This window comes from Mirounga angustirostris, unplaced genomic scaffold (genome assembly GCF_029215605.1).
Source record: "Mirounga angustirostris isolate CCGP_5_RB_7025 unplaced genomic scaffold, mMirAng1.0.hap1 SCAF_15, whole genome shotgun sequence".
Classification (NCBI taxonomy): domain Eukaryota; kingdom Metazoa; phylum Chordata; class Mammalia; order Carnivora; family Phocidae; genus Mirounga; species Mirounga angustirostris.
In genome coordinates this window covers 13,011,132-13,035,218 of record NW_026991723.1, presented here as the reverse complement: position 1 = coordinate 13,035,218, position 24,087 = coordinate 13,011,132, and the positions used below count along the sequence as shown (strand labels likewise).

Below are 24,087 nucleotides of genomic sequence, written 5' to 3'. Positions count from 1 at the left end.
CTTCTGAAAAACTGTCCAGGTCGTGGGGGAAAGGATATGCAAGTTTCCAAAAATTTTAATTTTTTCTAATTTCTGCTTGGAAAATGTTGTCATTGGCAACAGATACCACCAGTTATTTTCCTTGAAACAACAGCCTCACTTCGGCCATTTCCAAAAATGTCTGCCAAATGTCCAAGTCTAAGTAAACCATGGTTTGTCTGCCAGTCGTTCCTTCAGGTCGATCGCCCATGAAACAGTGTGGCCATAATCCAAATAACTGCATGTTTGTCCTCAGGACAACCCGTCCCGGTTCAGTATGTAGCAGAAGTGCTTTATGCACATTTCCCATTTCATCCCTCAAAATAGTCAAAAGACTTTTTTTAGTATTGAGGGTAGAGATTTAATAAAGTTAATATTTTTTCTTAGGCCTCATCAAAGGCTTCTTAAGTATAACTGGATTTTTGTTTGTCTTTAAACTTCAAATGCCTAACGGTGGAATCTAACGACAACTAGTAAAGTTTGGTGTCCCTGCCTTCTTCTTTCCTGCTAAGGCCCCCAGCAGTTTGCTCACCACTGTCTTTTCGCACCATCACTGCAAAATGTTAACACGGTGTCAAAACCAAAGAGCATCTTAGTAGTCTTAGGAAAACACCCTTGACTTCACAGAGCCCCAGAAAGAATCACATGGTTCCTGGACCACATTTTGAGAACTGTTACTCTAGCTGGTGGTGGGCATGATTTCTACTTTTAACACAGCTGATCTTCTGATGATGAAAGTATTTGATGGGGCTCGAAGACCACTTTGAAAACACCAAAAAGTATAAATCAGGAGAAAAAAAATCACACAAATTTCAAACTGGTGGTCACTTTAGAAGCTAAAAGGGAAAGAAAGGGAGAGAGACAAGGTTCAGGCTATTCCTACTTTTGTTTTATTCCAAAATAAAATTTGGAGGAATGGTGAGTGCTGTAACCTTATTAGTTACCCGAACAACTTCCAAGATAGCACTCCACCATTCTGTAACGCTTAGAACACAGCACTGGAATTCCTGACCCCTGAGATGTAATTTCGTATCTCCGCTTCTTAGATATAAATCAAGTTCTGTAATTCGCTGAGTTGCCTTCTCTCTCCGTCTTGGCCTGTGGCTATTTTTCACATTCCCAGCATGACCAATGATGCCACTGTATGTGCTGACACTTTCCGTGTCATTGAGCACCTTCTGCCACGGTCAGCACATGCCCCTGTAGCCCCACACACCCTTGCTTTACTGGACAGCTACATAGGGAGATGGCCGGCATGAAGCCTCTGAACACATACTCTGAATAGTCGTATTCCAAGTCTCCAGGTAGTAGAGGCCTTTCAGAGGTTTGAGAAACATCTTATGGTTTGACTGAACATTTTATGGCTCAGCCAAGTGCTGGAGGTCATGGAGATGTCAGCCAACCAGGACATTTCTGGAAAGATGGAAGAAATTTTGGTCCATAAAAGAGATTACAAACCTGCAGGCTCTACCCTTCGCAATCTCATTATGCCTCTCTGGAGTTCTGATTCTCTGTGATTCACCAAAATCACCAAATCCCTAATTCTCCTAGAATTTCTATAAATGGGTTCCCCTTGTGGTGTTCTATTTAGTGAAATGAATAAATGCTGTATGGTACAATAGAGTTCTTCTATTACCTGGTTAAGATATAATAGGATTCTTTTCTTACCTCTATAAAGAAAGATCTAACTTTATGTATAACATTTTTTTTAAACAGCCCAAAGCCTTGAAACTACTGGGAATGGAGGTAAGTTTATGCCCAAATTATTAATGTCAATTATTTGTTCTCTTTATTTTACATTTTAAATATATATATGTATATACATATATATGTTCATTTAATTGGTAAGGCTTAGTACATGATTCTAAAATAAAGAAGGGAATTTTTTTCCAGTATTGAAGGGGGGGGACAAGTTACAGTAGCTTTGAAAATTCCACCATGAGGTTGCATTAGCATTACAAGTAAGAAAATAAATCTTATTTGAAATACTAACTTGAAAACCAAGAAAGCACATAAATTCCAGTGAGTGAAATCTATTCATGGGTGTTTACAACTGGCAACAGATCCAAAGGCCAGAAATACTTCACAAATGCACCTAAGAGGTATGTAGAAACTGGAGATAGATCATCTGTTTCCCATTTTCCATCTTTTGTTTGTGTGGGTATTGTTTATGCACCTGCAAGAATAGGATGTCCTTGTCCTTTCCGAGAAAAGGGCAGCTCTATCCATCATGAGGCACAAATAGCCTTACCTGTAGGAAAAAAATGGACAAAAGTGAAAGGAGGGAGGGAGGGAGGGAGGGAGGAAGGAAAGAAAAAAAAAGAAAGAAGAGAAGAGAGGAAGGGAATGACCCATCAAAAATACTTTTTAAAAAATTAAGTATAACACTGGCATGTTCCTATAGGGCTGTGCTTATACATTCATTATAACTTGTTTTAAAGTTAGGCATGAGGGCTTTTGGGATAGGAGAGCTGGGATAGGCTAGTTCATTTCTCTGTCAATCCCAGAACAGGACCCATAATAGATATACAATAAATAACCGTTTTAAAAATTTAACTGATTCATTTCTAACTCCACCTCTATGTTTTTTCCCTAAAATTACAGGATGATGTCCCCTTAAGGCGAGGAAGAAAGACCACCAAGAAGCGAGAAGAAGAGGTGGACATTGACTTGGATGACCCTGAGATCAACCACTTCCCTTTCCCTTTCCATGAGCTGATGGTGTGGGCCGTCCTGATGAAGAGGCAGAAGATGGCCCTGTTCTTCTGGCAGCATGGTGAGGAGGCCATGGCCAAGGCCCTGGTGGCCTGTAAGCTCTGCAAAGCCATGGCTCACGAGGCTTCGGAGAATGACATGGTGGACGACATCTCCCAGGAGCTGAACCACAACTCCAGGTTGGCCAGCCCAGCAGGTGGGGTGGTCGGGGGACCAGGAGAGAAGGCGGGCCTCAAATACTGGAGGGTCCTAGCTACCCAAACCCGTAAGTGGAGGTAATATCGCCTCACACAGAGGGTGGGCACGAATAATTAGCATTTGTGGCACCCGGTGCTAGATACAGAAGTACACAGAGATACATAGATTTTTCTTTCATCCTCTCAACTGCCTCAAGAGGTAGGTCCTCTTACTGTGCATATTTTAAAGCTGAAGAAAATGAGACTGGGAGAATTAAATAACTTGTCCAAGATCACACACTTGGGGTTGATAAAGCTCCAATATGAACCGAGGTCTGTCCCAGTTAAGAAGACCTACTGCACTCTAATCGTTGGTATTTTTAGTCTGCCTCCCCCATCCATAGCCTTGAACTGGGGGCCTTGAGTACCAGGACCAGGTCCTGCTTGACTTACGCCCCCAGCACATAGTAGATGCTTAGTCGATGTCGACTAGCTGAACGAAAGAACAGACTAGACCCTGTACGAAACAACGAGACCGCACAGTAACCACCTCCCGTGGCTTGGCCACTGGGTCCCCGCTTTCATCATCTAAGTCTCCAAGATGGCCAAAAGACTCCTCCTCGCATTCTGTCTTCCAGGGACTTCGGCCAGCTGGCTGTGGAGCTCCTAGACCAGTCCTACAAGCAGGATGAGCAGCTGGCCATGAAGCTGCTGACGTATGAACTGAAGAACTGGAGCAACGCCACCTGCCTGCAGCTAGCTGTGGCCGCCAAGCACCGCGACTTCATTGCGCACACGTGCAGCCAGATGCTGCTCACAGATATGTGGATGGGCCGGCTCCGGATGCGCAAGAACTCAGGCCTCAAGGTCAGCATGCTCAGAAGGCCCCATTGGCTAGGAGGACCAGAGGGTTGGTTTGGAGCTTGCCAAGCCAAGTCTGCAGCGGGACTGGGCATTCTCTTTTCTCAGGAGGCTGGTTTTAAGCCCCAACTATGTATCAGAATCTTCTCTAGAGTCTCTAGAGTGGGTTGTTGTTTTTTTTTTTTTTTCATATAGAGACTAGGGCCTACCCCAAATTCTGCTAAGTCAGAACCTCTAGAGATGGCATGCCCAGACATTAGTATTTTGCAGAAGATCCAGAGGTGATGGGCACACCAAGGTACTGTAGGGGGTACGATTTGCTCTGGCATAAGCCATGCTGCACTGAGAACCCCTTACTGGGCAACCCATCACCACCGCCTGAGCCTGAATGTCTTGGCCCTCCTTTGTACCTTGTTGTAGAGACACTGGCTCTTAGCAGCTATGCTTGAGAAATGTTTTAAACTGAAATAAAAAGGAGATGGATTTATACGTAAAGATGTTGCTAGATCATCCCAATCTTAAGTGAAGAAAAACAAGTTGTAGACCAGTTATATAGAGGCTGAGCCCATATTGGTTTTTTTAAGCATGTACGTGCATAGTTATATTTGTACATAATTTTGTTAAGTAACCAGGAAGGATACACCATAAGTTGTAGTGGTCACCTCTGGGCTCGAAAGTACAAGACTTAGGATGACATGTGGCTTTGCTTCTTTGTTTTCTGTAGTGTTTCACAAGGAAGACATTAAACTGAAAGAAGTACAGAGAAAGAAAAAAATGGGAGGGAAAGATTGAAAGAATGTTTGCAAATGCTTTCTCTGTCTAGAGTTTGTGGCTCTGACAACGGAAGTCAAGCTCATATTACCTGGAGCTACCTGATCTAGGTAACTCTGAGGTCAGCCCAAAGCAGAAGGGCCATCAGACCAGAGCATTTTGCTGAGGCCACCCTGATGGAACCAGCACCCCTCCCCCATGCCACCCTTCCATGGGCTCTTGGCCCAGAGTCACAGAAGGGCTCCATGACGTGGGTCGTGGGCGCTCCACAGCCACACCACTAGTGACCGCCAAGCCTGGCTCTCAGCTCCGAGGACAGGGTGTCATGTCCCCTGAAGGCTGCCAGCATGCCACCTGAGCCTTCCCAGGCCTGCCAGGCACCCCGACTTCAGGGTCACCACCCTCCCTTTTCTCTTGGCTGCTCCCGAGTCCCCGTGGGCATTCAAGCACAGGCTGTCCCTGCCTCATTACTTGGGGATCATTTTCACTTACTGTTCAGGATCTCTCTGAGCCCCTCACCTTGATGCAGTTTCTTCAAGGAGGCTCGCATTCAGAAGCCTTGTATAGCAGAACCATTTTAGTGACTGAGAGGAGAGGCAGGAGAAGATCGAGAGGGCGCAAGTCACATGCCTGAATTATCATTCAAAGGCAGAATGAGATTGTCCTCTCAGGAGAAGGGCCCATGGAGGTGGAAGCATGTCGTTTATACATGAGAGGAACACAGTGCTGAGCCTCCTGGAGTCTTTGTGTAGGGGGGTTCTCATGGCGAATACTGAACCCACGGGTGTGTGTGTCTGTGTGTGCGCGCCATAGTAACAGATGCCAGGGGAGTCATCGGCAATGAAAACATGCTTTCCCACATGGACTTTCTCAAGGTGAACTGGGGACAGCATTTTTTACAGAGATAACAAGATGATGCATAATCGGCTCCACTTGACATGTTAGCAAATAAATGCCAGCGGACATACGTATGAATTGATTTCGCAAAGCCAAGTGCTAATGGCTAAAGGAGAATCTGAGTTCTTTCCCACTTTTGCCTCGGTCAGGGTCTGTCACTTGCCTCAGTTTCCCCCATGCCAAGTGGACGTTAACTGAGTAAGATGTATTTGAGCAAGATGCTCTGTTTCTCCAAAATCGGGCTGAGCTACTGCTGTGACAGTTCTCAGACGGGCAAGAGTGACCCCCTGGGCAGTAACATATGCAGGTCCTCGCTTGGGGCACACGCATGCGTACACACACACCCCACCCTAGGCCACTCTGATTCTAAAAAAAACCCCGCCCTAATCTTAATCCTTTAAATGTGATTATTATTATTATCATTATTATTACTTTAGGTAATTCTGGGAATTCTACTTCCTCCTTCAATTCTCAGCTTGGAGTTCAAGAACAAAGACGACATGCCCTATATGTCTCAGGCCCAGGAAATCCACCTTCAAGAGAAGGAGCCGGAAGAGCCGGAGAAGCCCACGAAGGAAAAAGATGAAGAGGACATGGAACTGACAGTAAGGAAAACTACACGGTCATGGTCCACGGGCAGCAACCCTAACCCACTTGTCCCAATGCTACGGCTTAAGTGTCAGTCACTCCCGAGCTCACCCTCCAACCGGGTGCTTCGTTGAAGTACTGAGACCCGGGTATTATAAAAGTGTCTTCTCTGTGCATAAATAGCATAACCATAGGGCCTATTTCTGTGCAGAATCCTTCAGCAGAGTCTGTGGCACAGGACAACCCAGGGAAATTCAAAAGCAAGGCACCCTCAGCTTTCCAAACAGGCAATGCTTTATACGCAAGCAGGTGAGAGGGCAGGCTGGGCCTACGAAGGAGGCAAAGGCATTTATGTGGTGGGAGGAGCCAGCTTCCCTGGGCTCGAACTGTGCTGGGGATCAGATGCTATGCCTTTTTCTGTCTTCAGGGTCAGGCTCACAAACACAGGATTAATTGAATTTTGAGGTTTGTATGGAAGGCTTTTATTAGCTCTCCCTGGTGTAATTATAGAACGTGGATGCTTTGTTCTGCAGGGAGAACGGGGCAGCTGGGCATGGGACAGCTTCCCACAGCCCCTGCCTGAGCAGCATGACTGCTACTGGATTGTACCCAAAGTCTAAAAATATCACATGCCATTAAAGGGACAGACAGGGCTTCAGAGTTTTGGAGACATCAAGTAACAACTCCATAGGCCTTCCTCGATATCCCCCACCTTCCCCACCGTGACTGTGATGACCCAAAAAGCCTGTGAGGAGAGAAAACAAAAATTGGTTTTGCCCCGGTGACAAAAGGCTCTTCGCATTATTATCCCAGTGGGACCACCCTGTGAATTGTTTTTCTTCCAGATCAACAATATTTCCTTCCTAGAGGAAACAATCCCAACCCCAAGTACAGCAGGGCATAGGCATTTGACGACTCTTTTGATTGATTAATCATTCACAGTGTTTGACTCACAGAGTTAAGTTTGTTCTCCATTTCAGGATTCTTTTTTTTTTTTTTAAAGATTTTATTTATTTATCTGAGAGAGAGAGAATGAGAGAGAGCACATGAGAGGGGGGAGGGTCAGAGGGAGAAGCAGACTCCCTGCTGAGCAGGGAGCCCGATGCGGGACTCGATCCAGGGACTCCAGGATCATGACCTGAGCCGAAGGCAGTCGCTTAACCAACTGAGCCACCCAGGCGCCCCTCCATTTCAGGATTCTTATAAAAATGAGTGGACAAGTCCGCTTGCCTCTGTGATAGGATCAGATGACTGTCTTCTGTAAAGATTTTACCATAGTGTTGGCCTCTGAATCCTTCAAGGATAGGGAATGATATTTTAAGCATTAACAGAAACATTAGTAGTCATAATACCAAATCTTTACTGAACACTTCAGTAGAGGGTAAAGAGTATACACCCTGGAGCTAGAATCCTGCCCCGAGCCTCCTGCCACTCATGGTGGGACCTGGGGCACAGTTGCTTAACCTCTGTCGTGGGAACAAGAACATTGTCTAGCTCACAGGTGGTTTTTCAGTTTAAAAAGTGTACATGTAAATTCTCTAGACCAGGGCCTGGCACACTTGTAAGCCTTGATAAATGTTTGCAAATATTGTGAAAATAGTGACAAATGTTTGACGTGTGCTTACTCATGGAATCCTCACACTATCCCATGAGGTAGGTACTATTATTATCATCCCATTTTACAGATGAGGAAGCTGAGACTCAGAGAAGTTAAATCGCCCAAGGTTACCCAGCTAATTAGTTGCAAGGCCAGGATTAGAACCCAGGCATGGAGATCCCACTGGTCATGCTTGGAGGCCTGTAGGCTCAGGGATGCAGAGAATTCCTTCTTGGTCTCAAATGTAGGTATTCAGTTGGTTCTGTCTACCATATAGCAGAAAGAAGCCAAAAATAATGCATGGGCCTCCTACGTCAAGTATAACATGGCTTTAAGGCTCAGGAAGGATCCTATGAAGGCGGCCTGGTGCTGAATCAGCATTCTTTCTGGTTGGGTCTCAAGCAAGAAAACAAAGGAAGCAGCTCCTTCTCCTGCTCTGGGTAGAGCTTTGAGGATCTGGTCCAAAGTCTGCTTCCCAGAGAGTCAGCCCTGCTGTTGTTCACTGAGAACCCAAGTGAAAGCCAGCCCATGAGCAGTGCTGCCTGGCCTTCTTCCCCACAGGCAGAAAGAACTAGGAGGAATGGAAGAAGGGACTTGTGCGCTGATAAAGTCAGGGCTGGACAGCAGATATCTTTAAGGTGGAGCTTCCTTTGACCCCAGTGACAATTCTGTCACTGCTGGATCACTGGTCTTCACTCACCCCAGGGAGGATTGGAGAATGCAGCCCGTTGACACCTCCACTCTTTTCACAGGAACGATATCTGGACGTCCGTGTTAAGCCAACATCTCCTTTCTTGGACTGGGATGTTTTCCCGTGGCCCTTCCAAAGTTATATACAAAATATGAGTCTCAGTTTCATCTTGATAGCCTTTCATAGATCTTTCCCAGACTTGACATCTGTGTCCAGCCAGCAAAAAATTCTCCAATCCATATTGCACAGTTTTGCCTGTATTTGACCCTATTACATTCTGCTAAAGGAATGTAGTCAAAGGAAATGTTTGGCTACTGGGAAGAGAAATCAAGAAAATCAGTGAGTTAAGCTGCTTAGGCTGGAATTAATGAAATTTTAAAAATGCTTTCCTTAAACCCACGAAAGAAAAGCTTTTAAAAAAAAAGCATTCACTTGGGAATGTATCAGAATTATAAAGGCAAAACAGGCTGTGGTGTTTTTGTTTTTGTGTTACGCATTGCCAGATAAGTGTGTTTGCACTCTGCCTCCTAAAGTCTCAGCCTGTCCATGGACCCAGGGCATTGTTTCAACTTTGTTGGGGAAGCCGCTGTCCCTAGAGGTTACCCCAAGATGTCACTCTCCAAGATGCCTAAAACTCCCCAAGCTGCCTTTACTAACATCCTATTATGTCCCCAAATGGTACTGTATTATTGAGCAGATGAAGAAGTAGAACAGAAGCAGGATAATTATGTTACATAAATTATAAATTATAGAAGGATAAATACCATGGAACTTCAGAGTTTCTTGAGGTCAGTGGTCAATATTTATAGAAGTCTAATGTGCTGTATCCATCATGAAGGTTGACCCAGCTCACTGATCAAAAGGAAGACGTGGATAGGCCATCAAATGGGATCTTACCTATTCATTAAGTCAAGGTAACTGTCTAGCCAGAGAGTCCATATAGGAATGGAAATTACCTTGTTACCATCTCCAGAAATCCCAAGGATTACAGGGTTCATCATTTGTGATTGTTATGTATTTGAGTAGGTGGATAGTTGAGGCAATGACAAAAGTAGTTGAAACTTATATATGTATGTCTTGAGTAAGGTGGTTTGAAACCAGAATTATCTGTTCTCAAATTCAAGATAAACAAATTATTTCTATAGTTAGATCTCTCAACTGTAAACCTGTATCCCAGTCCTTTTTCTTGTCCCAAATCCTTGTCAGTCTCTGAGCAGTTAGAGGGATTTGCCCTGTTCTTACACTTAATAAAAATCTCATTTCCCTCAAAAAAAAAAAAAAAAAAGTCTTACCATTTGCAACGATATAGTTGGCACTAGAGGGTATTATGCTAAGTGAAATAAGTCAATCAGAGAAAGACAATTATTATATTATTTCATTCATATGTGGAATTTAAGAAACAAAACAGCGGATCATAGGGGAAGGGAAGGAAAAATAAAATAAGACAAAAACAGAGGGAAGTAAAACATAAGAGCCTTAACTATAGGGAACAAACTGAGGGTTGCTGGAGGGGAGGTAAGTGGGGGATGGGGTAACTGGGTGATGGGCATTAAGGAGGGCACTTGATGTAATGAGCACTGGGTGTTACACACAACTGACGAATCACTGAACTCTACCTCTGAAACTAATAATACACTATATGTTAACAAATTGAATTTAAATAAAATAAAATAATAAAAATAAATAAAATCTCCCAAACATTGTAGAACTAACCTTGCTTTAGAGTAATATTGAAAGAATTAAAGCCAGCACACCTGAGTGGCTCAGTCGGTTAAGCATCCAACTCTTGATCTCAGCTCAGGTCTTGATCTCAGGGTTGTGAGTTTGGGCCCCATGTTGGGCTCCATGCTGGGCATGGAACCTAATGAAAGAAAAGAAAAGAAAAGAAAAGAAAAGAAAAGAAAAGAAAAGAAAAGAAAAGAAAAGAAAAGAAAAGAAAAGAAAAGAAAAGAAAAGAAAAGAAAAGAAAAGAAAAGAAAAGAAAAGAAAAGAAAAGAAAAGAAAAGAAAAGAAAAGAAAGAAAAAGAAAGAAAGAAAGAAAGAAAGAAAAGAAAGAAAGAAAGAAAGAAAGAAAGAAAGAAAGAAAGAAAGAAAGAAGGAAGGAAGGAAGGGAAGGAAGGAGGGAGAGGGGGAGGAAGGAGGGAGAGGGGGAGGAAGGAAGGAAGGAAGGAAGGGAAGGACAGCCAATAAATTATGCTATATTAGACCCCTGATAACACTTTTCTTTTTTCTGGTGAGAGATTCCCAACTAGATCATTTCAGTCAAGAATATCCAAGGAAGTCTCAGTTCATTGTAAACACTAGCTAGAATATACTGAGCACTTATTAAGTGCCAGATGCTTATTGATTTATGGACCAATCCTATAAAAGATGTTATTATTACCTCCAATTTAAAGATAATTCAGAGAGGTTAAAAGATTTTCCCAAGGTGCCATGGATTCTGAGTATCCAAGAGAGGATTCAGTCATCCTTCTGAGTGACCCAAAGTCTGGAACTCTTCACCAATAGGATCTTCAGCCATCTTTGGGACACTTATCCTGTCACTTGCTGCCCAGACAGGCGTGCATTTGCCTTTCCTCAAATTCTGCCTTTTTTGTGATGTTTAATCACTGGTTTTGCTGCTGCTGTTGCCATGAGTGAGAAGGAAACAATTCTGTCTGTAAAGAAACTTCCAACAGCTTGGAGATGAGGCCTCTCCAGGTCAGGCCCTGCTTCTCCTAGTCCCACTTGGCTGACTGTCCCACACAGAGGAAGGTGGTATGCCTAGGAATTGCCATGAAACTAATACCAGCAGTAATTCAGGATTTATGGGGTTTGAAATCAAGGAACCAAGGTTTATGCCTAAGGGTTGAGGAGATGTTTCTCACCTAACTAAGCTCTAGGCACTTCAGATAACTTAGCCTCTGGAACACTCATAACATTTGGGTAAGTTAGATATTACTGGTCCAGTGTAATTTTTACTTAAGGGTCATTAGCATGAGTGAAGACAGAATTCGTATCCAGATCTTCCTGTCTCATTACATATATGGGGAGAGGGGCTGGAAAGAAAAGACAGATTCTTGGCCTTTCCAGGCTGTAATTTTTCTCCCTCTCAGAACTCTGGGTATCTTCCATCATGGACATCTTCCAGAGCTCCCAGGGTAGAAGAAAAGAGTGTAATCAAGAGCTAGCCCTAAGGCCTTCCATCCCAGGCAAAAACCTTTGATTCTATATATAATGCAAATGCACCCTTAGGGAAGGCACAGCCTCTGAATCTCTGGGGAACTTGGACAAAACTCTCTAGTTCCATGAGCATGCCTTCCTGATTTGTAAAATGAGCACAATTAAACTACCTGTTCCCTAGAGCGCTGCCATGATGGTATTGATTCTCTTCCACTGTAGGCAATGTTGGGACGAAACAATGGGGAGTCTTCCAGAAAGAAGGATGAAGAGGAAGTTCAGAGCAGACACCGGCTAATCCCCCTGGGCAGAAAAATCTATGAATTCTACAATGCACCCATCGTGAAGTTCTGGTTCTACACGGTAAGCATCTTCCTTTTTCGTCTTCCTCATGGATGACCACAGAGAGTCAAGGTCAGGTTCTCGTGCACCTACCCGGTTTCCTCTGTGAGTCACAATGTAAGGATCGCACAGGCAGGAATGAAAGCTTTTCCCAATGTTCTGCAAGATGTGTGGAATTTGCGAGGCAGCTTCCACAGTGTCTGCGTTTCTCCTCCTTGCAGAAAATAAAGGAAATGGTAGAAGTGAGAACTGACAGAAATAGAGGTGAGATGAGTATGAGTCTAGTCTAGCAGGAAAATAGATGTCATTTTCTAAAACACTTCTGTGTTCTGGATGGATGAGCGCTGGATCAGAGTTGCCCATTTTTGATGCCAATCCTGAGTTTGGGGAACACGTGAAAGGTAAGGGCTGAGCAGAGTGTTAAAAGTAACACCACTAAAGGGGGGGTAGCCTAAGTGTGACTACTGCCAACCTGGGAGTGTCATCAAACAACCTTTCTTGCTCAGACACAATTAAACAACATGCCAACCAAAGCAGCAAAAACCACTCACAGTAACCTACAGTCACAGCAAAGACAGTGCAGTGCCCACCACGCAAGAGTTTTCTGCCCTCGAGATGAAAGATGGTCCCTGAAATAGCCTCTGGATATAGTAGAAATGGCTCGACTGTTGGTTTTCTACTTCTGCGTTTCATGGTATTTTAAGCCGAAGGTGAGCTCGGGCCCAGGTCAGCTCTGTTCTCCCAGCCACGGTGGCACTGTCCCAGGGAAGGACGGGCGTCTGTATTTTTGGCCTTTCTCACAACCAGCTACATACACACCAGTCACCTGAGTCGGCAAAGGAAAATCCGAGTCTGAGGCCAAGATGACTCAGATGACTAGCTGAGGTCTTGTTCTGTGTGGTTCTGTATGCTAACACTTATCGCCGGCTTTTAATCAGGCTTTTGTAACCTCAGCGCTATGGACGTGTTGGACAGAATGGTTCCTGGTGAAGGAGGACTGTCCTATGCATCATGGCATGTTCAGCAGCAGACTTGGCCTCTGTCCACTAGATGCCAGTAGCAGTCTCCAGCCCCCGAGCGTAACAACCACAATGTCTCCGGATATGGCCACATGTCCCCTTATGGGCTGACGTTGCCACCAGCTGAAAACTACTGCTTTCAACTATGGTCTTAGAAGAGGATATAATCAAAATATAATTATCAGATTTTTTCAGTGAAGTAAAAACTCAAATATATGAATATTACAAAAAAAATACTCCTCAGAAAGAATTAAGACTTGTAAAAATAATTTTGATTTATATATTTTACATATATATGATTTTTACCTTGCAGTAAACAGGTTAGTGGTGACCAGCATGGACTTTGGGGTAAGACAGGCTGAACAGAAATCCTGTCTGTGCCTCTCAGTATTATTGTGTGACCTCAAACTAGCTACTTGAGCACTCTGTGCCCAGATTCCCTAAGATAGGGATAATAATAGTACCTAATTTGTAGGATTTGGGAAAGATTAAATGTGTTAAAATATGTAAAGCACTTAGAACAGTGCTTGGAACATGTAAGCACAATATAAATGTAACTGTTTTTATTCCGAGGCTAGTCACATTGCACAGTGATAGTGTTTTTTATTCATCCATCCACTCAACAATGATAATATCCCATTCTTTGAACACCTCCTGTGAGGCACTGTTATAAGTGCTTTACATATACTTTCCTTAAACTAACAGTTTTATCAAGACAATAATTTTACTGCATTTTACACCCATTCCTGTCCTTCCTCTTATACCAGGCTGCCTCAATTGTCCCCGCCTAGAACAGGACTCCGCAAACTACATTCCCACAGGGCGAATCCAGTCCCAAATCCAGGCCCATTATTGTGGACTGTGATCTACAAATGGTTTTTACATTTTTAAAGAATTGAAAATAAAATCAACGAAGAACACTTTATGACACATGAAAATTATATGAAATTCACACTGCAGTGTCCATAAAGTTTTATTGGAACACAACCAATTTCACTTGTTTACCTATAATCTGGCTGCTTTTGTGCTACAAGGGTTGAGTCGATTACTTGCCATAAAGATTGTCAGGCCCACAAAGTCTCAAAAATTGACTTTCTGGTCGTTTACAGAAGACGTTTGCTAACTCCTGACGTAGAGCGTAAAGGAACCAGGAGAAGCAATAGTATCGAGAATTATCTATCACTTTTACAAATACAGGACTCCCTTCTCTTATCCTTCCAAAACATCTCTTTTTTCCCTTGATCTTCGTTCAGTATTAACTTTATTTCCTTGATTCCCTTGGTCCCCATTTATTCAGCTGTAGCAATTCGTTAGCCAAGGATGCTTTTATTGTTGTTGTTGTTGTTTTTTTTAAGATTTCATTTATTCATTTTGACAGAGAGACAGAGAGAGAGGGAACACAGCAGGGGGAGTGGGAGAGGGGGAAGCAGGCCTCCCGCTGAGCAGGGAGCCTGATGCGGGCCTCCATCCCAGGACCCTGGCCGGGATCATGACCTGAGCCGAAGGCAGACACTCAACGACTGAGCCACCCAGGCACCCCAAGGATGCTTTTAAACCAATGCCCTGGACAGTGGTTTTCAGTCTCGGCTACACATTGGAACCACCTGGAGTACTTTAAAAAGAAAAAAACACCTGGGTTCTATTTAATCTCTATCTTCATCTATTTTTGTAAAGGCACCTGGGTTCTCTTCGCAGCGATTCTGACATCATTTGTCTGGGGCACAGCCCAAGCATCGGGATATTTCAAAGCTCCTAGGTAGTTGTAATGGGTAGCCAGGGTTGAGAACCACTGCCCCAGACAGAGGGCTGAGTTTTTAGCCCAGTATTTTCCCAAAATTCTATGATGATAAAGAATCTTGTTAGAAATGCAAATCCTGGCCCCATCACAGACCCATTAAATCAAATCTCCAAGGAGGAGATGAGGAGGCTCTAGGTTTAACAAGCTGCCCGAGTGAGTCCTGTGGTTCGGAAAGCTTGGGACACACTGCTTTCCTTGTATCGTTAGTCACAGGTCGTGAAGCTGCCTCTGAGAAGGGGAGCCTGTGTGTCCAGCTCCCTTCTGCACAGCTGATTGTATACAGGACGCCCCAGTCCTGTTCAGTTGTGTTTACATGACTTTCAGAAATCCACGTTTATGCATTTGCAAAGCCCAGGCCTCAAGGAAGTACGCCGAGATGAGGAGCACCCAATTTTTAAGTCCCCAGAGAGGCTTAACAGTAGAATTCAGCTTTAGAGCAAAGGTCCCCTTGGCTTGCGGTTGTGTTCTTTTCTGTAAGATTATTTCCCACTCTGATTTCAAAAAATATCCCCTTCTATGCTCCCAAGTTTCTGAAAGATAGGACACACCTCAATTCCGCATAACCTCACTTCTAATATCTTAGCAAGCTTCCGGAAGAGCAGGTTGGGTCCTCTTCTGTTCCAAGAAGAAAGGAGGCAGGGATCCAACTGGCTCCCAGACCTGGTTTGCGATGAAAGCCATTTCAAGTGCCCAGTTGGAGAGGATGCCAATTCAAGGTATAAAAGAGGACCCAAGTCAGAGCGCAAGGGACGTGCTCTGAGCTCCTCTGGCAGTGACAGACTCCTTCCTCCATTTCAATGCCACGTGTCCCCTCCACTCTCCAGCAGCTGTGGGAAAAGGCCCCCCAGGGATCCATGCAACCTGCCTCGGGCTGTGGGGCTTGCATTGCATAGTTTAGGAGTTGTGCATCTTGGTCAATGGAAAATTTATACAAAGACTATAGAAGCCAATAAAATACAAACCCTTATAGGATTCCCACTGGCTTCAATAAGAGTCATAAGGTTATGTTTCTGTTCAAAGCTTTGACATTCTACCCAGAGCTTGTTAAAGCTCACAGAAGATATGTGTGTACGTGTCTACACACACACACACACACAACATGAAAGCATGTCACATTAAGGTAATCTGCAGCAAAGACCCCATGAATGTTGGTGAGTTCTAAGATAGGTTGCCTCCCAGACAGCCGCCAGTCCTCTGTCGTGCCATTTAAACACGTTTAAAGCCGTATTTTTGGAAGTCCATATTTTGAGAGTTGTCCCAAAATGTTATATTGTAGCCTGATTATGGAAGGAAAAGCATTATAGAGTAACTGGGATTTAAAGAACAGGCTGATCATGGAAGAAGCATAAACAATAAGGAGGGCAGTTTAGAAAAGGAGAGGTATGACTAGTTAATGGGATCAAAAGGAAGCAAGGAGTGAGGTTAAGAAGAGACAAGAGGAATAGAAGTTTCTTGGAAAAAAGAGGCAAATAATAACAGTAGCCACCATTCATTGGGCCTCTACTGTCAGGAAGGAGATACACATTGTTCCCCCAACTCTCCCCCGAGTCCTTCCCAAAGCTCTGTAAGGTCAGTAGCTATCATCACAGGATTGGAGGCCCAGGCAGGTGACGTGATTTACACAAAATGATACATCTTGGAAGGACCTGAGCTAGGATTTAAATCCCAATTTCACTGACTTGGGTGTCTACATTCCTTCCACCAAACGAATACGCTAGACCCGTATTCGGAGGACAGAGGCAGGTTGGAGGAGTTAAATGCTAAAATGCCGAGGTTCTGGGAGAATATGTGGGTGTCACTGGGCCTACATGTGACAAGAGAAGATAATGCTTTGGAATGTGTTGCAATGAATTGGGTAAAATAATAAATACCAGGGCAGTTAAGGAGACTGGTTTCTCCTAGAAGCAATGCAATGGGATCTTTTTGTTTAAAAAGAAGCAACCAGAAAGAAGGATTTCAGGCCGGAAGGAGGCTGAGAATATGTTTTAGAGTTTAGCCATCAAAGTCCACTGTGTCTTGAGAAATACTCACGGGGACCAGAGAGTGGGATGCCAGTGTATAATGGAAAACAGGAACCACATGAACCAAGTTAGATTTTAAACACCATCCTACATGATTTTAAGTAGAGCTGACTTCTCAAGTGAGGTTTGCAGAGGGTGCTAATGATCCTGAAGGGGCGGAGTGGGACCTGAGGTGTGGAACAGAATGACAGTCCCTGAAGGGGTGGGCGTACAAAAGTGCATCCGTGAGGTGGAGAATGAGCCCTCCTGGCCCTCCGGCCTCTCCACAGCTTCTGCACCTAATCTCGTGGAACTCTGACATCTGTTCACCTTGCCAGAGATGAGAAATTATAGGGTTGTGTCTATAAATGCACCAACGTTGATAGGGTCTTTAAAAATACCTTTGACTCCTATTTAGAATCTACATATCCCTTTTATTGAAAAAGGAAAGAAAGGAAGAGAGAGTGAGTGGCCCCATTAGCAGAGAACGCAGCTTGTCTTTAGCTCTGTAGGGCTGCCAGTTCCCCTTCTGTCTCCCAGCCAGGCTGCGCCTTTCTCCACCTGCTAAGCTGCCCACCAGGGCGCCAAAGCTACACCGTACCTCCAAGGCCTCAACCTCTTTGCCCACATCGTGTCCTGTTCTTTGCTATGTGGGCTCTGAAGAGTGCAGATAGGAATAAATTCACTCTCAGTTCCCACTCACAGCCCCGAAGGCCCCCAAAGCCAGCAGGCGCCTTAGTCAGCTCGAGGCATTGCCTAGAAAAGGTTGAGCTTATATGCCATTTCCCTGAGGGGGCCTTTTTCTCCAGAGGTTCCTCGGTCCCCTGTGCAAGAACCTCACCAGCCCTCCTCCACTCCACCCTACTCGTCGAGACATAGCTGAATCTTCCAGTGACAGTCACCAAACGTGAGCCCTGAGTTTTCCTCAGACACCTAGCACTTCAGCCAGTCCTGTCAGCATTCAACCAGGATTCGAGCCTCATGAGGATTACACCCCACTCCAAGCCACGGTTGGCCACACAGACCCATTCCTTTCTATACATCGCTTTATCTTCTCTTGTATTCTTTCGAAGAAGCAGAAACCAGGGAGGAATATCCCAACTTGGATAGGGTGAGGAGGTGATGCAATGGAAAATAGATAAAACCCTCCCAGGGTCCCACCAAGCCAAACACATTAAGGTAGGAGGAAAAAAAAAAAAAGAAGACATGATATCAGAAAAGAATTCAAGTGGGACTTCGAGATAAAGTCCAGTCTATTTTTACGTTGGTTTGACCAGTTTACAAGTACAGAATGTGTCTTCCTTTCCTTCCTACAGATATTTAATCTACCTGGTGGCCATTAGGCACAAATCCACTGTGTGCCCTAGTTCAGGAACCTGAGGCTCAGGCATGAGCAAGAACTGCCCTGAGAAAAGAGGTTCCCTTTTTAGCCAGAAAGACACAAGAAACTGGGTAATTGTGAAACAAAATGATGCATCATGACACAGAGGTATAAGCAAAGTACTGGGACCCAGAGACACATGTAAGGGTCAAAAGGAAGACAGCGTATCATATGATTTCTATTATTACAGTCTTTTTAAAATTATTATTTGACTAGTTGAAAGCTTTGAGGTTAATTCCGTCGTGAATTCTGCGTCCTGCTTGCTGACCTTGTTCTGTCCTGCAGGGCGGTGGCCTTGCCCGAGTGCAGGGCCCCTGGGTCTTCGGAGCCAGAGTGTGCTATTTATTGTGTTTCCTTACAGCTGGCGTACATCGGATACTTGATGCTCTTCAACTATATCGTGTTAGTGAAGATGGAGCGCTGGCCTTCCACGCAGGAATGGATCGTCATTTCCTATATATTCACCCTGGGAATAGAAAAGATGAGAGAGGTAACTACTTTTGTAAAAGAGAACATTGGAGAAAGACGGTGGTTAGTTACACTTGTGGGTGGAAGGGAGAGGTGGCTGCTAGGGATCCAAATTAAGCCAGAAACTGGGTTGTCTAATGCCATAGAAATAACAGACTTGGCCTTGAGGGCCGCTGACAACCTGGGGAAGCATCACAGGGTGTGCGTCTAGAGGTTGCCACTCTGTGTATGCTTAGGGTTTGCTCTAGCTTTTGCCCAGAGAGCTCTTGCCCCAAGAAACCCTCCAGTTGTCTTCGACACTGTTTACGCCTCTCTTTCGTCAACTCTATAAACAGGACTTCTCAAATTGTTCCATTTTCCCACTTTTAACTCCCACTGCAACCCTTTACTCTGGGTCTCTTTGGACACTGTCAAATGTACGCCTCTGATTCTTCAAATGCGTTTCAGCAGCTCTGGGAGGAGGAACTATGCTCTCATTCATTAATTTATCCTCTGCTTTATTCCTTCTCAACATTTATTATGTACCTGTTCAGCACCAGCCTTTCCACCAGCGCTGGGCATCACTGAGGTGAAATGAAGAGATTTCTTGTCCTTCAGGTTGAGGGCATGGGTACCCCTCTTCTCCCCCTAATCCCCATCTTGTAAAAGGAGCCATCATAACCCCACTCCCGTAGGACTTGCTTGAAGTCAAAGCCAGTCTCAGGGGCCTTCAGAATGTGAGCTGCTAAAATGAATGTGCTCAAGCAATGGTCCACCAGAGGGCTCTGCAACCCTGCTCAACGTGCCCCACAAACTCCCATTCCCTAGGCTGGAGGGAAGGCTGGCTCGTGCTGTGTGATGATTCTTTTGCATTTCCCCCTGGAACTACAGTCAGCAGGCAAGGTCTTTTCTGGAAGAATTACTCTCCGTCAAGTCCACTGCACCCTCAGGAGCTCTGGAACAATCCTACTCATTATACTACAGTGAGTGGGAAAATATGTATCGGGCTCCACAGAAAAAAAGGATTCCTACAAATTCATAAATTCACCCTTGCCTTCATTACCAAGACAGGTGAAAAGACCCTCAGTATCTTAGGTTATAGCTCTCGAATGTTCTCTTCCAGAAAAAAAGGGATGCAGTATCTATTAGATGCCATCATATGGGGATCACCCCCCAAAAAAATCTCTTAAATATATTTAGAGCCCTTCTTTTGGGCTTTTAAACTGCTTTGGGGATACTTAACTTCTAATCGGCATGCCCCCATCCTGAGAGTTTGGAGGGGTACACTAGTCCCATTCTATGAGACTGGATTTTATTTATTTATTTATTTATTTTTTAATGGATGATGCCTTGCTTGGCCTTGTTCTACTTGATCGTCCACTCTTAGGTCTTCCTATTCACAGCGCCTTCTACTTCCTGACCAGGGCTGTGGACTTCCCATTTGTGAACTCAACCACTGTAATAAATTTGCTGTGGTCTTTGCGTCGCTCTCTGAGAACTGAGACCTTCTGCTGCTAAGGGCTCTGCGCTGCTCAGTAGGAGCTCCTCTCCCGCGATTTAACGCCCTGATGCATGTTCCTTCCCCATGATAAGCAGAAAAGGGAAAAGACTTGGGCAGGGAGACTGGAATCCCTCCAGGGGCCAGACTGGAAGAAGACAGGGAGCAGTCTGTACTCCACGGACTGTTCTGGAAGAGGCTGCCAAGCAGTCGGGCTGCCAGGAACCTCCCGGCCTGGATATCCATTTCTCCTGAGGCTGCGGCATGTAACAGCGGACAGGGCAGGGCTCTGCAGGCTCGGGTCAGCAGGGGGTCAGCCCCAGAGTCCCGGCACCTTCCTATCCGACCTGTTCCTCCTCGGCCTGGCGAGGCGGCCGCCCCGCCCGGCGTCCCTGGACGCAGCCCAGATGCTCAACCGCCCCGAGGCTGAGGACCCCACAGGTCCCGCCTCCGCGCCTCCCGCAGCGCGCGGGCACGCAGGATCCTGGAAACGTGGAAAAGTCTGTAGGCTTCCCGGCCCTCCCATACACAAGTAGGGCTTTGTGGTTTCACACGCGGCCCTCCCATTCCCAGCACCACATAGTTCTGCGCGCGGTCACCAAAGCAAGCCGCGGGGACCCCTCAAGAGCCCGGAACTGTTTACAGCGCGCGTGGGCGGACGTCCTCCCGCCCGGACCCTCCTGCCTGCAACCCCGCGAGGGCGCGGCGGGGCCTTGGCTCGCCGCCACGCCCCCTCCCGCCGCCACGCCCCCTCCCGCCGCCACGCCCCCTCCCGCCGCCACGCCCCCTCCCGCCGCCACGCCCCCTCCCGCCGCCACGCCCCCTCCCGCCGCCACGCCCCCTCAGGGCCTGTTGGAGAAGTTTTCGCGCTGGGGTCTCTGTGCTTCTGTTTCGCCGCAGCCGCTCAGCCGCCATCTCTTTTATGCTGAGATTTCACAAAAATATTTCTGCCGGTTACAAGATGAAGCTATCAACCTCTGTGTTGTCCAGTGAGGTGTAGGAAAGTGTGGACTCAGGGTTAGAAAAACTCCCAAGTCATTTCCCATCCCCCCCTTTGCCCACACACACGGAGTTTTTCCTCCTAAAGATGGACCCCGGTGAGAAGCCACCAGGACGGCAGCAGGTGCGGAAATCCCTGACGGCTAGGACAGTGGCCCTCAACCTGTTGTCACCAGCTTTACCTGGGAACTCGTTAGAAATGTAAACTCTCGAGCCCCACACCAGGCACACCGAAGCAGACTCTCCAGATGTAGGGCGCAGCCATCTGTGCTTTCGCCAGCCCTCCAGGTGATTCTGATGCATGCTCAAGTTCAAGAAACCATGGGCTAGGGTTTAGGAATACAGCAGTGCAGACGAGGAAGCATGAGGCTACCAGCTGGCTCTGGTATCTTGGGCAGCACTCCAACCCCTCGTCCTAAGACCTCCCTTCCTTAATATTTCAGGCCAAGGTAAGCCAGGAGAGGCGACACGAGGATTCAAATAAATAGCTGCAGATTAGATCTGCCCCCTGTCCTTGCTTTCCTCTCCTTTGAGAGGAGGTCCTGGGCTGGGAAAGGGGGGCTGGTGATGGCTCGAAGGGACGGAAGTCTCAGGGTAAACACAGAGGATTCGTGAAGGTAGCCCAGCTATACAGTCTCACTAGGCCTTCCTCCTAGCCTTCCTGGCTCCTCACATCCACCCAGCAAGCTGCGCTGTGGGACGGGTGGTAACTCCCACCATCCAACTGTGCACTTCGTAGAGCCTATGTGTGGCAGCAGAAAAGCCCCTCTAGATTTAAGGTCAGTCAGAGCCCCACCCAGCAGCTTATGATAGAGGAGGGAGAGGAGAATTCCTGTGAGGTAGGTGTCTATGTAGCAGTCAGTCAACAAACATTTATTGAGAATCTATTATGTCACAGGCCCTGAGGAACAAAGGGTCTGCCCTCAGAGTTTACAATCCAGTGGAGATGATAATTAGGTAGACAGACACATACAACATATTTACGTGCATACAGAAGTTGATTTCATATAGTGATAAAATCTTCAAAACAGGGTGCCTGGGTGGCTCAGTTGGTTAGGCGACTGCCTTCGGCTCAGGTCATGATCCTGGAGTCCCGGGATCGAGTCCTGCATCGGGCTCCCTGCTCGGCGGGGAGTGTGCTTCTCCCTCTGACCCTCCTCCCTCTCATGCTCTCTGTCTCAAATAAATAAATAAAATCTTTAAAAAAAAAAAAATCTTCAAAACATAAGGGTATTATATTAGTTGGGGATGGGGAGGCCCTGCATGTAGGTTAATTAAAGAAGGTCTTCCTAAGAAGGGGACATTAGAGCAGAGAGCTTGAGGATGAGGCGGAGCCAAACATGTAAAAATCTGGGAGAAGAAAATGCCCAAGAGAAGGAACAAGTGCAAATATCCTGAGGATAGAATGGACTTGTTATGCTGAACTGTACACCATTGTGTCGGCAGGTGTGGAATGGCAAGAATATGGTGGGATGGGAAATGAGGCCACAGGAAGGAGTTTGGATCTTTCTCTATTTGCATTAGAAGCCATCGGACGATGTAAATATTCACTTACCACAATGTGCTTTAGTTTTGTTGTTGTTATGGTTGCTCATGCATCTCTCAGGTCTCTCGCTTTTTTAGATGTGGTATAATTTACCCGTAAGAAAATGAACAACTCATAAGGGTCCAGCTTGATGAGTTTCTGTCTACCTGTACACCTGGGTGATCACCACCCAGATCATGACTTCAGTTCTTAAAGATCATTCTGTGTACTGCTCAGAGAATGGATTGAGGAAGGGTGGGCAACAGAGGTGGCAGAGATACCAGTTAGAAGATGTTGCAATCATCTGGTTGACGTGATAGGACTTAGAATAGAGTAGCAGCAGTGGGTAGTGGTGAGAAGTGGTTGGATCAGATTGTATTTAGAAATAGAGGTGATATTGATGCAATTCTCTGGATGTGAAGAGAAGACTGAAGTAGTCCTCCCTGGGGATCTGAGGAACTCAATATGGTGGCACCGAGATGGAGCAGAATTGCAGAGATTTACGGCATATTAGGAGCAGTAATTTTATAGCAAAACCCTAATGCGTGTCTTAGAATGATAAGGCAACCCAAAGGAGCAAACTTCTTGCTTATATTTGCCTCCGGAATGTTTGTATCTACGTGGCCTAAGTTTAGCTCAGTTGTATATTCCTAGCATGCACGTATTCAAGTAGGCCCAGCTAAACAAAACAAGCTACTGAGGTCAGCTAACAGGCCAGGCACTTTCCAACTGGACTGAAAACATAGACTGAAATCAGACCTAAGCCCGTTCTCTTTCCTGCCTTACAGATTCTGATGTCAGAACCAGGGAAGTTGCTACAGAAAGTGAAGGTGTGGCTGCAGGAATACTGGAATGTCACAGACCTAATAGCCATCCTTTTGTTCTCTGTCGGAATGATCCTTCGTCTCCAAGACCAGCCCTTCAGGAGTGACGGGAGGGTCATCTATTGTGTGAACATCATTTATTGGTACATCCGTCTACTAGACATCTTCGGCGTGAACAAGTATTTGGGCCCATATGTAATGATGATTGGAAAAATGGTAAGCAGGGTCCTCTGATTCCAAGTGATAAATTTGTAGAGGAGGAGTGGCAATAACAGGAAGAGGAAAATAATTCATTTGGGCCTGCTGTGATGGTCTGAGATGGCCCTGGGGGTGCTTTATTTTTTTTCATTCCTTTTGAGTGTTTGGGAGTTTGACTACATCTATATACATCACTGGAAAATCAACCATCACTCACCCATTTACTTACTGAAAAACAATCACAGATCATCTATTTTGTGCTAAGCATTGGAGTAGGAGTTGGGTATATAAAGGAGCTCATTCCATGCCATCAAAGATGAGAGAAAGAGAAGTAATTACCATACGGTGTGAGAATGCTGTGATAGAGATGCATATAAAGTATAAAGGAGCATAGAAAAGACAGTGTAGGTCAGGGAAGGCTTCCCATGGAGGTTACATTTTAGCTGGATCTTAGAGGAGGAGTGGGTGTCCATTCCAAATTTTTAACAGATTTTTCCATTTGTAACATTGCTTCTTCTTCTTTTTTTTAATAAAGTGCTTGAAAAATGCCTTTCCCTACACAAAGGAAAGAAAAAGAATCTAC

At 45.4% G+C, this 24,087-nt stretch overlaps 1 protein-coding gene across 1 annotated transcript in view; it reads left to right on the top strand.

Moving 5' to 3' along the window:
• Positions 1–2,548: 2,548 nt before the first annotated feature.
• Positions 2,549–24,087, top strand: part of LOC123849551 (transient receptor potential cation channel subfamily M member 3) — an 82,882-nt gene continuing 61,343 nt past the window's right edge. Inside the window, exons 1-6 of the mRNA XM_045882240.3 lie at positions 2,549–2,912; positions 3,548–3,776; positions 5,876–6,043; positions 11,696–11,836; positions 18,375–18,503; positions 23,271–23,522. Of these exons, the coding sequence (XP_045738196.2) occupies positions 2,737–2,912; positions 3,548–3,776; positions 5,876–6,043; positions 11,696–11,836; positions 18,375–18,503; positions 23,271–23,522 (1,095 nt within the window). The 5' untranslated portion in view covers positions 2,549–2,736. The remainder of the gene's footprint in view (positions 2,913–3,547; positions 3,777–5,875; positions 6,044–11,695; positions 11,837–18,374; positions 18,504–23,270; positions 23,523–24,087) is intronic.